Source organism: Myotis lucifugus, unplaced genomic scaffold (genome assembly GCF_000147115.1).
Source record: "Myotis lucifugus unplaced genomic scaffold, Myoluc2.0 scaffold_1008, whole genome shotgun sequence".
NCBI lineage: Eukaryota > Metazoa > Chordata > Mammalia > Chiroptera > Vespertilionidae > Myotis > Myotis lucifugus.
The window spans coordinates 10,620-23,543 of NW_005872056.1; the positions used below are offsets into that span (position 1 = coordinate 10,620).

Here is a 12,924-nt window from a genome sequence, read left to right on the forward strand (position 1 = left end):
GGCGGACCCATCAGGCGCCCTCTCCCCACCCAGAGCTGGGTTTTGGTTAGAAGAGCTGGCCCGGGGGCTGGGGCTGGGGGCAGCCCCACCGAGAGGTGCCTAGCGTTCCCACGGGGCTAGGGGTGGGCCCCAGACCCTGACTGCAGCGGCGGGGGGGAGAGGGGGAGCGGGAGAAAGTGGGGGGGGGGGGCTCCCAGCTGGCCCCTCCCCGCCGGCTGGCAGCTCCGGAACCCCCTCCCTCTGGGCCAACACCAGAGTTAGGGAGCGTCCGCAATTCTCTTCCCGTCGGTCAGGTCCGCTCGGGGCCGTTTGTACCGCGTCAGCTCATTGGACGGATTTGACATACGCCCCACCCAGCGCTCCGAACTGGCCAATTGCAAAGGGTGTCACAGGGCGCCGTAATCGGAGGATCGCCGCCGTGCTGCGACGCTTCTGGGATTCCTTAGGCCTCGGTGGCCTCTGTCCCCCAACCCTGGGCCTTAGCCCTAAGGAGACCAATGGGACCCGTGCCCGGAAAGGTGCCCGCGGGGCATCCGGGGAGCCCTTGGAGATCTCGGTCTCCGCCTCCCCCCGCTGCTTACCGGCGTGTCCTCGAGTGGACGCGCGTATCGCAAAGGGGAGTTTGCAGACACTCCCTCACATTGTGGATGCGGCTCCTTTAAGAGCACAGGTGTCCAGGGTGCCGCCTGACTGGAAAGCCGCCCCCCGGCTGGGCTCTCTGGGCGAGCCTGGGGCGCGGACGCGTGGCGGCGGGGCGCGGGCAGCACGTGGCATGCGGCGGCGAGGGCCGATCGGGACGCTGGGCGCCGGTGGCGGCACGAGATATGGGCACGCGGCGGACAGACCCCGCAAGCCCCGCCCGCGCCCCGCCCGCGCCGGGGTCCTCGGAGCGCTCGGGCTGCGCGCGGAGCGGGCTCGGGAGGGAAGTCCCGAGACAAAGGAAGTGCCGAGCCGCCTCTGTCGCCGACGCTTCGTCCGCCTCGCTCGCCGGGCCGCGGCCGCCCTAGGTGAGCCCAGGTGGAAGGCGCACAGGGTGCGGCGGCGGCGGGACGGGGGCCAGACCTCGGCAGCGCGGGCCTCCGCCGCCGTCGTCGGGCCGAGCTCCTCCACCCACGATCCCCTGGGCCCCCACCCCCGCCTCCTGCGCGCCCCCCGACCTGACCCCGACCCCGCGCCCGGGAACCGTCCGCTTGGGGGCTGTTGACGCCGCGGGCTACGGCGCGACCCAGCTGGGCCGGCCTCGGCGGCGTCCCGGCCTTGGGGCTCCGTCGCTTTCCCTTGTGAAAGTGTCGGCGTCCCCCCGGCGTGGGCTCGCGGTGCGGCCGGGGAGCCACGCGGGGTTGACAGCAGCTTCCCCTCCGCGGAGGGACGTGCGTTTCCTGGGTCACGGGTCCGCACACAAACCTGTGGCGCTCAGAGAGGCCCAGCGGGGAGAGTTAAAAGTCTTGGATTGCAAAATTGCTGCTTGGATTGGGGGTGGGGGGGAGATGATGCCTGAAATGCAAAACAAGTCTGAGTTTTCCTGCGCCTCCACGGAGCTCCACTTGCCGCTGGTGGGACCCTGAACATCAGCGCTCGGCTGGAGGGAGAGTTTCCTTTTGTGTTTAAGGTGGCTTTGTACCCGCTGAAGGGAGCTTGGAACTGATGTTTTCGTGAGTAGGAGGGAAAGGAAGGGAAGGAGGATCACGGCCTGCAGTCCCTAAATCACAGTTTTTTTAAGTGGTTTGGTTGGTGTATTTTGAAAGCATGCTTAGCTCCTCGGTTTGCAAAGTTACTGTGTTGGCTAAGTTGGCTTTTTCTCTTTTTCCAAGAATACAGCTCTGAATGTAGCTGGCTGTTAAGGAATCGCTACCTTTAGGTAGAGAACATGTCCAACAGGCAGAGGCGATGGACACTAGTTTGTCCTGATTTGCTTGTGACCTTTTGGGTGGTTCCGGGGTGAGTTGTGCGTGCTGTTGTGTCTTTGGTGACTCTCGGGGTTGGGACCTTGCTTCTGAAACAGCCTGGGATCCTGGGAGATTTGTCGAGAAAGAACCGGAAGTGCAGCCTGGGCGGAGATCAGGCAAAGTGCATACCTTCCCCTGAGGGAGTTTGTGTTTGTTTCAACCTGGGCCACCTATGCCCATTTTACAGATGAGGAAGTTGAGGTTGGGGGGAGATGAACAACTTGCCACACTCACAAAGCCAGTAAGTGGGTCTGAAGTCTCTGCTGTCAACCAGCAGAGCTGATCTGAGAAGCGTGGGTTCATGGGCAGACCTCCCCACTAAGCCTGGGGAACCCAGCCTTTGCCCCGCAGGCTGCTGTCTCTAGTAGTTCATGGATATTTTATCTTTGCATCTGCAACTTTGCTGCTCTGAAGCATCTTAACTTAGCTGCTCCTGGGATTCTGAATGAGGCTTCTGTTTTGTAATTAAAAATGTAACAAACTGGCTGCTTTCTCCTGGACTGGAAAGGCTACCAGGAGTGGAAGCACCATCTTGCAGACAGGTGTATGCCTGGGACACTGCAGGTAAACACCTGTGGCTCTTTTCCCTGATGGCGGAAAGCGTCTTATTAGGGCCTGATCTGGTCCATTGGCACTCCTGCGGAACTGCCGCTCACTGTTAACCTTGCATACCTGGGACAACCACAGCGAGGCACAGGGTGTTCGTGTGCAGCTTTGTTCCATCCTCAGAGCAGAAGAGGCGGGTCCTGGCACAGGGTCAGCAGGAGGCAGGCCACGCTGGGGATCACCCTGCTGGCCTAGCCCCCCTGAGCCCTGGGAGCATTGTGTGGCCCTGCACAGTATCCATGGTTGCTCAGTGTTCCAGAGCTGGCCTGGGCTTCAGAAACCAGCTTCGATGCCTGGCTAAGGGCCTTGTGCCTCACTTAAACAATGCTTCCCAGGTTGCTTGTCTTTGGTCACTGAACTTCTGTGTTAATCCAGCAGAAGCATCCTGCCAGCCTGTGCTGTCTGCTTTGCCATGGCCAGCGATGAGGGGCCTGCCCGCTGGGGGCAGGGGCAGTACTTTGAGGCTAGCATGTGCTGTGCCCTCCAACCTGGAGGTGAGGATGTGGATAACATGGGCTCATGCCATTTAGAATCAGTTGAAGTGAAGACTTAGAGAAACTTAGAAATGAAGACTTTTCCGACATCAGGGCTACAACTCAAGCCTCCCAGACAGTCACCACTGTCACTGCCCACTTCTGACAGAAGCTGCTGGTTTGCTCCTCTGTGCACCACCCCGGAGGCCCTCACGTCCCTCACGCAGGCCTTCCCTTTGCACTCTCCTCTGGCCCACCAGCCCTTCTGTTCCTGAACCATGTTGCCTGGCACAGTCTCCTGCCAGGCGGCCACTGTTTAGAGCAGGTGCCTCTCACCCCCATGGTGCTGCTTTGCATCTCCAGCACCTAGTGCTTCCCAGCACACAACTTCCTCCCCTGTGAGCCCCCAGGGCAGCATCCTGTCAGGCTCTTCATGAGCACCTCAGTGGTTTGGGCAGACACCCCCTGGGGAAGAAATGGGCAGACCAGAGCTCGGGGTTGTGTGGTGCAGTGAGCAGTTCCACTGGGTGCAAGCCTGGTGTTTATCTACTTTGGACTTAAACTTGGGTAAGGTGTGTTCTGGAGTCACAGTGCTGGAGCTGGGGACCACAGTCCAAGTTGGTGCACCTGTCACCCTTGACGGAGGGCTTTTGTTTTTTCCCCACTTTTCTTGTGATAACATAAACATCCCTGTTTCTTGAAAATGTACCACATCCAGTTGGTCTGGCGGTTTATAACTGGCTCCTGAGACACCTGGGTTCCTAGGTGGGATTGGAGGCGACAGTGCTTTTCTGCAAAGGCAACCCCATACCCTCCTCCTGTGCCTACTTCTTGGGAAAATAGTCGTTCAAGAGCTGCCCAAAACCCAGAGCACTGGGGCCTCCCAGAGCTCCTGACTTCACAGTCGCCTCTGGGGCCTGGGAATGTGCATTTGATGCCTGCTGTTGAACTGTTGGCCTGGCCTAACACCTCCTCCACAAATAGTGTGAGCCTTGGGGGACTGGGCAGGACAGTCAGGTGGTGTGGCTACTGGGGTGAAGAGCGCCATCTGGGTTGCTGAGGGAGTTGTAGATCAGCCTGGGGTGGGGTGGGGTGGGGTGGGGTGGGGTAGGGAGGTTGAAATGGTAGTTACTGAGCAAGGGGCACTGCAGCAGGAGAGAGAGTAGCCTGCCATCCCCACCCCCCACCCCACCCCCCGTCAGAAGACCACCTGGGTTTGCATTGAGGCTCCGGCCTCAAGGCAGGTCCTTCTGGACCTCAGTTCCTATCTCCAGAACAGGCCTGTGTGGAGGCTGGGGCAGTGGGCCAGGCTGGGCAGGAGAGCACGGCTGCTGTCGAGTGATGCCCTGCTGGAGATGTGTTTTTTCCGTACAGGGTTGAGCACCCTGTTGTGGTTGTGGAGGGCAATTGTACTCAGGCCCTTGTGCTGGACCTTTTCCCTGCAGAGGCAGAGAGGAGACCTCTCCCCTAGCCTCAGTATCAATCTGAAGGCTTGGGGAAGCCTTGTTTATGGTAAATGCATGTGCTTCATCCAAGGTATCTTCAGTGTTTCCATGGACTTTGAGGACCAACCAGCACACTTAGGGTCAAATTCTCCAGCAGGTTTTGTGACCGTGTCACCTCTGCATCTGCTTTCTCATGGGCAGCTGGAGGCGACGTTACGATTCAGTGCCCTGCAGTCTGGTCTGGTGTGCCAGGCACCTGGAGATGCTGCTTTACCTGAGGGCTCCAGGCTGTTCATTTGAACAGCTAAAGGCACTGAGCCTTGAGAGTCTGTGGTCCAGGCCTGCTGAGGTCTCACTGCTGCCTGGTGCTCCGAGGAGTTCCTGGGCTCTGTTAGCTGCTTCCCTTTTGTTGACTTTCCCAAAGTACATGGGAGACGGGCCTTGATCCATTACTTGTTTGGGGAGTGCCAGGGTGGGGCTGTAGGATGAGAAAGTGGAGGGGGCAGAGGAAAGAGCCCGGGACCCTGGGGACACGTGGGTCTGTCGGCTGCTGGGCCCGGTGAGCTGTCTGGACGTTTCCACAATGCAGTTGAGCTGCCCCCTGCCCTGGTGCACTTTGCCTCTTGGTTGCCTTCAAGAATAAGGTCATCCTGGCTAGGCCTGAATCTGAATTCTGAGCCCTGATTCTAAGTTGGGGGCCTGACGGCGCCCCCACGTCCCTGCATCAGCAGAGGGAAGCGATTCATCCCGGCCCTTCCCAGGTCTCAAGCCAGCATTCTGGGTATCCCCACCTGGTCCTGCCTTTCCTGTGTGTATGATGGTGGGACTGGACCCCACTGCTGGGTGTGACTAAAGTGGGGGTTGGGGGGCACGGGTGCCAGGTGTCTGCCGGGAGTACTCGGCATCCCTTCCTGCACAGCACCCAGCAGCTCTGAGACCCACGCCTGTGGCTTCGCCTCTCTGATCCTCTGTGTCACCATGTAATGGAGCGTGAGGGGTTGCCGTGGAGCCCTGGGGCCAGGCAGTTGACAAGGCACCCACATGGAGGTGTCCAGGAGGCCTGGGCCTCTTTTCTGGTGATCTGCCTGTAGGAGAAGGCTGGAGTCGGGGCCTGGGGCCTGACCAAACGCTGGATGGGGCCGCTTGCTAAGAGCATGCATGGTCTCTATGGCCCATGTGGGAGCCTTCACTTACCCACTTTTCTTGCAAACAAGTCTGCTCACTGGGCAGGTGAGGGAAGGGGCCAAAGGAACCAGGTTTTCCTCCTGATCGCGTTCCTGCTGTCTCTTTCAGGACTTTGAATATGTCGGGGATCGCCCTCAGCAGACTCGCCCAGGAGAGGAAAGCTTGGAGAAAAGACCACCCATTTGTAAGGAAAGCTTGATTTCTCCATGTAGCTCAGTGGGTCCTCTCCCTGATGGGGTGGGAGGCACAGGGTTCCTGTGGGCAGCGAAGATGAGCTGCCACAGAACTGATGCGCTTGTGTGTGGTTTTCTCGCAGGGTTTTGTAGCTGTCCCCACAAAAAACCCCGACGGCACGATGAACCTCATGAACTGGGAGTGTGCCATTCCAGGGAAAAAAGGGGTAAGAAGCACCCGTGCTCAGGTGTGGGGTGGACTGTTGGGAACGGTCGGACCCTTCAGAAGGACTTAGGTTCAAGTGTACATAACTTGGTGATCACACAGGCGAGGGGACATGAAATGGTGGGACAAGGTTAGTGTGACATGTGGCACCACCCCACCTACCCCTGGCAGTTTTAATGCTGAAGGAAGGAACTGAGCTGCGGCAGGGGGAGTAGGCCCAGATCCTGCTGCATCTTTGGGAGCAAAGGGAGTCCTGAAGACAGGATGGAGAAGGGGCTGTAGGAACCACGCAGGCCTTCAAGTTTATCCTGGATGTACTGAGCCCTGATTCTAAGTTGGGGGCCTGACAGCGCCCCCACGTCCCTGCATCAGCAGAGGGAATGTATCCTGGATGCATTGAGCTGGCAGGATTAGGACTTTGTCCACAAGAAAATGTGGTCTGGGTTTGCTTCAACTGAGACTGTTGAGGGCCCAGGATAAACTTGGTGGCCCCGGTGCTCTGGTCCCTGTGGCTACGTCACACTGATCCTTACGGATGACTGTGGATCTGAGTGTTTCTAGCCCCGGGGTGGGAGGTGCACCTAACAGACCAAGTCTCCAGTCTTCGCTCTACAACTGGGAAGCTCCCGGGCCCTAGCGTGAATGTTCATGAGATCCAGGGGAGGCTCCTGAACCAGCCCAGACCGCAACACTCATGGGTGTGTGAGCCTGAACTGGTGGCAAATCCCTGACCACCTGTGGTGGCTGCATGGGGCCCACATATCCTTCACACACAGCCACAGTCCTCCCAAGGTGGTGCTCCGCTGAGTATCTGGGCCAGTTAGAACCAGTGCGTTTGAGGCGTTAAGGAGTGAGGGTCTCCAACAGCCCAGCATATGGCTCTTCCTGGTGACTGCAAGGGAAGGAGGAGACCCCGGAGGCTTTTGGGTTGTGCTAAGACCTCATTGCCTCCACTTCCCCCTCCATGGTCTCTCCTGAGAATCCACGATGCTCAGCCATGGTGTTTTCTTGACAGTCTCCTTCCCTTGCCTTGAGCTGGCAGGATTAGGACTTTGTCCACAAGAAAATGTGGTCTGGGTTTGCTTCAACTGAGACTGTTGAGGGCCCAGCATGCACCCCAGCCTCCATTGAACCCATACGTGGCCCTTTATCTTAGGTGACTGAGGCTGGTGGGCTGTAGCTATCTCCCTCCCAGTTTTGAAGGAGTGTTGGACTGAAGAGCTGGAGGCTGACCAGGGACAGGTGGGACCTGAGGGAGGGGGTCTGCATTTGAGCTCACTTCAGTCCTTACCTAGCTGCTCAGGTACAGACCCTGCACCCCGCCATGGGCCGCTTGTCTGCTCCTCTCCAGGGAGGACTCTTTCCCATTGGCCCTCAGGGCTCATGGAGGTCCCGCCAGTCCTGTTGTGGGGTCATTGAGCTGTGGGCAGGGTCACTGGGGCCGTGTAGCAGCAGCATGCCCCTCTCCTCCTGGGCCTCTGCAGCAAGAGGCGGCACACATCTCATCACAGCTTCATTTCCCAACAGACCCCTTGGGAAGGAGGCTTGTTTAAGCTACGCATGCTCTTCAAAGATGACTATCCATCCTCACCTCCGAAATGTAAGTACAACGAAGTCCTCAAAGGTTGGCTTTGATCGTGCTCCAGCAGAGATCTGAGTCCTCTTCAGAGAGCCCGGCCTCCGGGGGTGTCGGTTATTGCACACTCTGCTCACACAGGGTGGCCCCGGTGCTCTGATCCCTGTGGCTGCGTCACACTGATCCTTACGGATGACTGTGGATCTGAGTGTTTCTAGCCCCGGGGTGGGAGGTGCACCTAACAGACCAAGTCTCCAGTCTTCGCTCTACAACTGGGAAGCTCCCAGGCCCTAGCGTGAATGTTCCTGAGATCCAGGGGAGGCTCCTGAACCCTTATGCCTGTCAGGGATGAGGCCACAACATGCCTGCCCCGGATGGGGATGGACATGCAGGAGAAGCACCATTCAGAACCTTACTCCTCAGAGGAATGTTTTTGCTGTGACCTGTCATCTGTTAGAATTTCACACCCAACCCCGGGCCTGCATCTGCAGCCTGGATGGATGGCACACTACGCCACAGAAGGCAGAGAAAGAAAAGGCCACAGCCATGTTTAAAACGGCCACAGGTAGACCATGATGCAGTTTAACAAAACTCGGGATGAGGGGGAGAAGGCACCAAATCTCTCCCCCTTGGCAGCTAGACATCAACAGATACTGTCCACAGCTGGTTAATTGAATGCGCCTCAGTGTGTCGGAAAGTGCCCGGCATGTGGGAAGGCAAGACTACATGTTAACTCGTGGTTAGTGATTTAAGAGATAGAAGTATGTTTCCCATTAAAATAGCATCTAGCAGAAGACTTACTTAAATTATCAGTTCATAACGTCACCACTGGGATGGAGACTTACTTCATTTGGAGTGGTTCTTTGCTGTTTGAATTTTGTGTGTGTGTGTCATGTGTAGGTATTACTTTAAATAAGAAGTGAGATAGCTGCTTTCATCACTTCTATGCAACATTGTATTGGAATTCTAAGCAAATGTAGCAGTGTAGGAAAACGAACTCCCAGCAGAGAAATGGAAAAGGAAGGCTTACACCATAGACCAGGGGTGGGCAAACTTTTTGACTCGAGGGCCACAATAGGTTCTCAAACTGGACCAGAGGGCCGGAACAAAAGCATGGATGGAGTGTTTGTGTGAACTAATATAAATTCAAAGTAAACATCATTACATAAAAGGGTACGGTCTCTCTTTTTTTTTTTTTTTTTTTTTAGTTTTATTCATCCCGGGCCGTAGTTTGCCCACGGCTGCCATAGACCATCTTTCTCTAAGTCTGTTTATTAAAGTTGCTGAATAAAACGTTAACATATAAAAACCCATTTCCATACAGTGGCAACAAATGAATGTTTTTGTGTGTGTGTGTGTGTTTTGTTGTTAATCCTCACCCAAGGACATTTTTTTTTTCTTCATTTATTTTCAGAGAGAGTGGAAGGGAGCAGGAGAGAGAGAAAGAGAAATATCAATGTGAGAGAGACACATCAATTGGTTGCCTCCCACACGCACCCCAACTGGGGCCGGGAATCAAACCTGCAACCCAGGCATGTGCCCTTGACTAGAATCGACCCTGGGACCCTTCAGTCCTCAGGCCGATGCTCTGTTCACTGAGCCAAACTGGCTAGGGCTACGAATGAAATTTTTTTTTTTTAATTTATTTTTTTTTTAATATATATATTTTTTTTATTGATTTGGGAGAGGGAGGGAGAGAGAGAGAAACATCAATGATGAGAGAGAATCATTGGTCGGCTGCCTCCTGCACGCCCCCCCACTGGGGATCGAGCCTGCATCCCGGGCATGTGCCCTTGACCAGAATCGAACCCGGGACCCCTCAGTCCGCAGGCCAATGCTCCATCCACTGAGCTAAGCCAGCCAGGGCCAAGTGAACATTTTTAAACTATACCTTTTATAGTAGCATCAGGTACCCTGGAGTAAATCCAGTAAAGACATTTAAGACCTCAATACTGAAAACTAGAACATTTACGAGAGAAGGAAGGAAAGCCTAAATAACCAGAGATGGCCAGGTTTACGGATGAGAAGGCACGCTGTTATGAAGATGTCAGTTCTTTCCAAGCTGATGTACAAATTCAGTGTAATCCCAGTCAAAACCCAAGCAGATTTTTGTGGAAATTGTCACACCACAGGCTATAAAATGTAGGAAATGCAGAATGCCAAGACTTGCTGTGGCCCTTGGAGTTCTAGGAGGGGAGGATGGTGAGGCCTAAGTTGGGGCTCACTGGGTAAAAAGTACCCAGACCCGTTAGCAGGACAGGCAAGACATGAATCCGGTTGAGACCTCCTAAAGCAGTTGAGATGCAGAGAGTCCAGAAAAACGCAGGTGTACATGGAGTGACTTATGAGAGCTGACACTGCAGTGCGTGGGGAGAAGATGGTCGTCTCATGCATGGACGGGACAGCCGACTGTCCTAGTGGAAGAATCAGGAGAGCTCAGTTTCCCCCTATAGACCAAAGCCTTCCTGGGGGATTGTGATGTCCAGTGGGAAGGTGGGTGGGACAGTACAGCTTTTAGAGGAAGACAGGAGGATGTCTTCATGACTTGGATAGGCAGAGCTTTCTTAACCAGGAAGGCATGAAAAGTGCTTTCCCCAGAGGGGAAATGATCGAGTGGACTACACTGAAATTAAGACCATCTCTCGACCCGGCTCTGCTCCAGCTTTGCGCACCGAGAGAGTACCTTCTCCGCACCAGGGAAGCCCCACCCACCTGAAGCCAAGATGTCTAGTAAGCGAGCCAAGGTCAAGACCACCAAGAAGCGGCCACAGCAGGCCACATCCAGTGTCTTTGCGATGTTTGACCAGTCCCAGACCCAGGAGTTTAAGGAGGCCTTCAACGTGATCAACCAGAACCGAGATGGCCTCATTGACAAGGAGGACTTGCATGACCTGCTGGCCTCCCTGGGGAAGAACCCCACGGATGAGTACTTGGAGGGCATGATGAGCAAGGCCCCTGGACCCATCAACTTCACCATGTTCCTGACCGTGTTTGGGGAGAAGCTGAATGGCACGGACCCCGAGGACGTGATCCACAATGCCTTTGCCTGCTTCGACGAAGAGGCCTCAGGTTTTATCCATGAGGACCATCTTCGGGAGCTGCTCACCACCATGGGTGACCGCTTCACAGATGAGGAAGTGGACGAGATGTATCACGAGGCTCCCATTGTCAAGAAAGGCAACTTCAACTACGTGGAGTTCACCCGCATCCTCAAACACGGTGCCAAGGACAAAGACAACTAAGCCTCCCAAGGCCCCCATGTCCAGGCCCCTGTCCCAGTCACCTCCACACACAGACAGTCTGCACCTCCTCATGCCCAGGGGACCCATTCAGGGGAGCCTCCCTCTGAGAGGTTAGGGCCCAGCTCCCAGTGGAGGAAACAGGCCCAGAGAGGCAGTGCCAGGCAAGGATCACACAGCTGCTGTGAGGCAGGTGTGCCCACTGACCCTCCAAGAAAGGATCACCTAGGGAGCTGGGCCTGAAGGTGCCAAGGGAAGGCCCCAAAGGAGAGCCCAGGCTCAGCTGTTGCCTGCCCATCCCCAGGCTGTCCCCCCAGAAAGGGCCCTGTGCACCACTGCAAGTGCACCCCATGGGGCATGGAGCCCTTTCCCAGACACTGCCACAAACTCACAAACCTTACCACACACGGTCCTCCCAAGGACAGGGTGACAGAGCCCCCCCTGCCCTTCCCAGAACACCCTACCCACAGGGAGTAGGCTCCTCCGAGAGGCGGAGTCTAATAGAAGGCTGAACACTGAAAAATAAAGACCATCTCTTCACCAAAAGACACCACTGGCAGTGAAGAGGGGAGAAAATTATATCTATATATTAATACTTATATTGAATATATCAACAGCCTCCACAAATCAATAAGAAAAATATAACCATTTGATGGAACAGGCCCTTGGCAAGAGGTTCTCCACCCGGCCAATCAGCACAAAAAGAGATGCGTAACTTCTTACCAGAGAATTACAAGTTACAGCCACAGCGTGAACAGGCAGAGAACAGGATGCCGAGCAGCAGACACCCACGTAGGTGCACTAGAGAAAGAGTAAATTTTGGACATTTCCTTTGGAAAGCTGTCTGGCATGTCTACTGAAGCTAAACTTATCCCTACCCTTGGCCCCAGCTGTCAACTCAAGTAAATATTCAATAGAAATGCATACACATGTCCACCAAAAGGCATGGACAGCATGTTTATGACAACTCTGTCTGTAAAAGCCAAAAGCTGGAGACAACCCAAGTGTCCATTCAGAATAGAACAGGTAAGTGCAGCAGCAAGTACGAGGGATCTACAAGTGCTCAGCAGGAGTGAGTCTCCCAAACGTGATGTTGAGTGGAGAGAGCCAGACACAGGAGCGTATGCTGGGGTCCTGTTATGAAGTCAACAGGCCATGCGATGAGTGATGTGCGGAGTCGGGAGGTGACTTCATATGGGAGAAAGCCAGAAGAGATGGGGAAGTGGGGCTGGGGGCCTGGGGAATGCTAGTATTCATCATTGGTACACTTCTCTAGCTAAGAAACAAGATTGATAAATCAGATTAAATTCAAATTAGGAACTTGTGTTCACCAAATGTACAATTAAAAGAGCAAAAATGCAAACTCAGAGTGGGAGAAGATATCTGTGAGACATGTAATTGACAGAAGGCTTGTGTCCAGAATATGTAAAGAGCTCCTACAAATCAATGAGACAACCCAATAGAAAAGTGTACAAGAGACTTGAACAAGAACTTCTCCAAAGAAGTAGCCAGTTTATCCCAGTAAATGAAAGGTGCTCACCCCCAGAGGTCATCAGGGAAATACAACTTAGAGCCATTAGAGGCAACCATGATTCATTTAAGAATGGCCGAGTCGGGGCCCCAGCCCAGTTTGGCTCAGTGGATAGAGTGTCAGCCTGTGGACTGAAGGGTCCTGGGTTTGATTCTGGTCAAGGACACATGCCTGAGTTGCAGGCTCGATCCCCAGTAGGGGGCGTGTAGGAGGCAGCCAATCATTGATTCTCATCATTAATGTTTCTATCTTTCTCCTCCCTTCCTCTCTGAAATCAATATATATATATATATATATATATATATATATATATATATATATATATATATATCGATTTCAGAGAGGGTGGGGAGAAGGAGAGAGAGAGAGAGAAATATCTTTGTTGTGAGAGAATCTTTGATGTGCTGCTTCCTGCACGCCCTCTACGGGTGGACAAGCCCTCTACTCCAAGTGTGGCCATCAGCTGGATACAAACCTGGGAATCCTTCAGTCGCAAGGGTGTCGTTCTAGCCATGGTGCCAAGC

General features: G+C 54.6%; 1 protein-coding gene and 1 pseudogene across 2 annotated transcripts in view; both read left to right on the forward strand.

Annotated features, from left to right (window-relative positions):
- The first annotated feature begins 873 nt into the window (after positions 1–873).
- Positions 874–12,924, forward strand: part of UBE2I (ubiquitin conjugating enzyme E2 I) — an 18,970-nt gene continuing 6,919 nt past the window's right edge. Inside the window, exons 1-4 of one of the 2 annotated variants that reach the window (XM_006107083.3) lie at positions 874–1,007; positions 5,764–5,839; positions 5,972–6,055; positions 7,582–7,654. In XM_006107083.3, the coding sequence (XP_006107145.1) occupies positions 5,774–5,839; positions 5,972–6,055; positions 7,582–7,654 (223 nt within the window). In that variant the 5' untranslated portion in view covers positions 874–1,007; positions 5,764–5,773. The remainder of the gene's footprint in view (positions 1,008–5,763; positions 5,840–5,971; positions 6,056–7,581; positions 7,655–12,924) is intronic. The other variant, XM_023747833.1, reaches the window with a different exon arrangement.
- LOC102419284 lies at positions 9,448–11,392 on the forward strand (annotated as a pseudogene).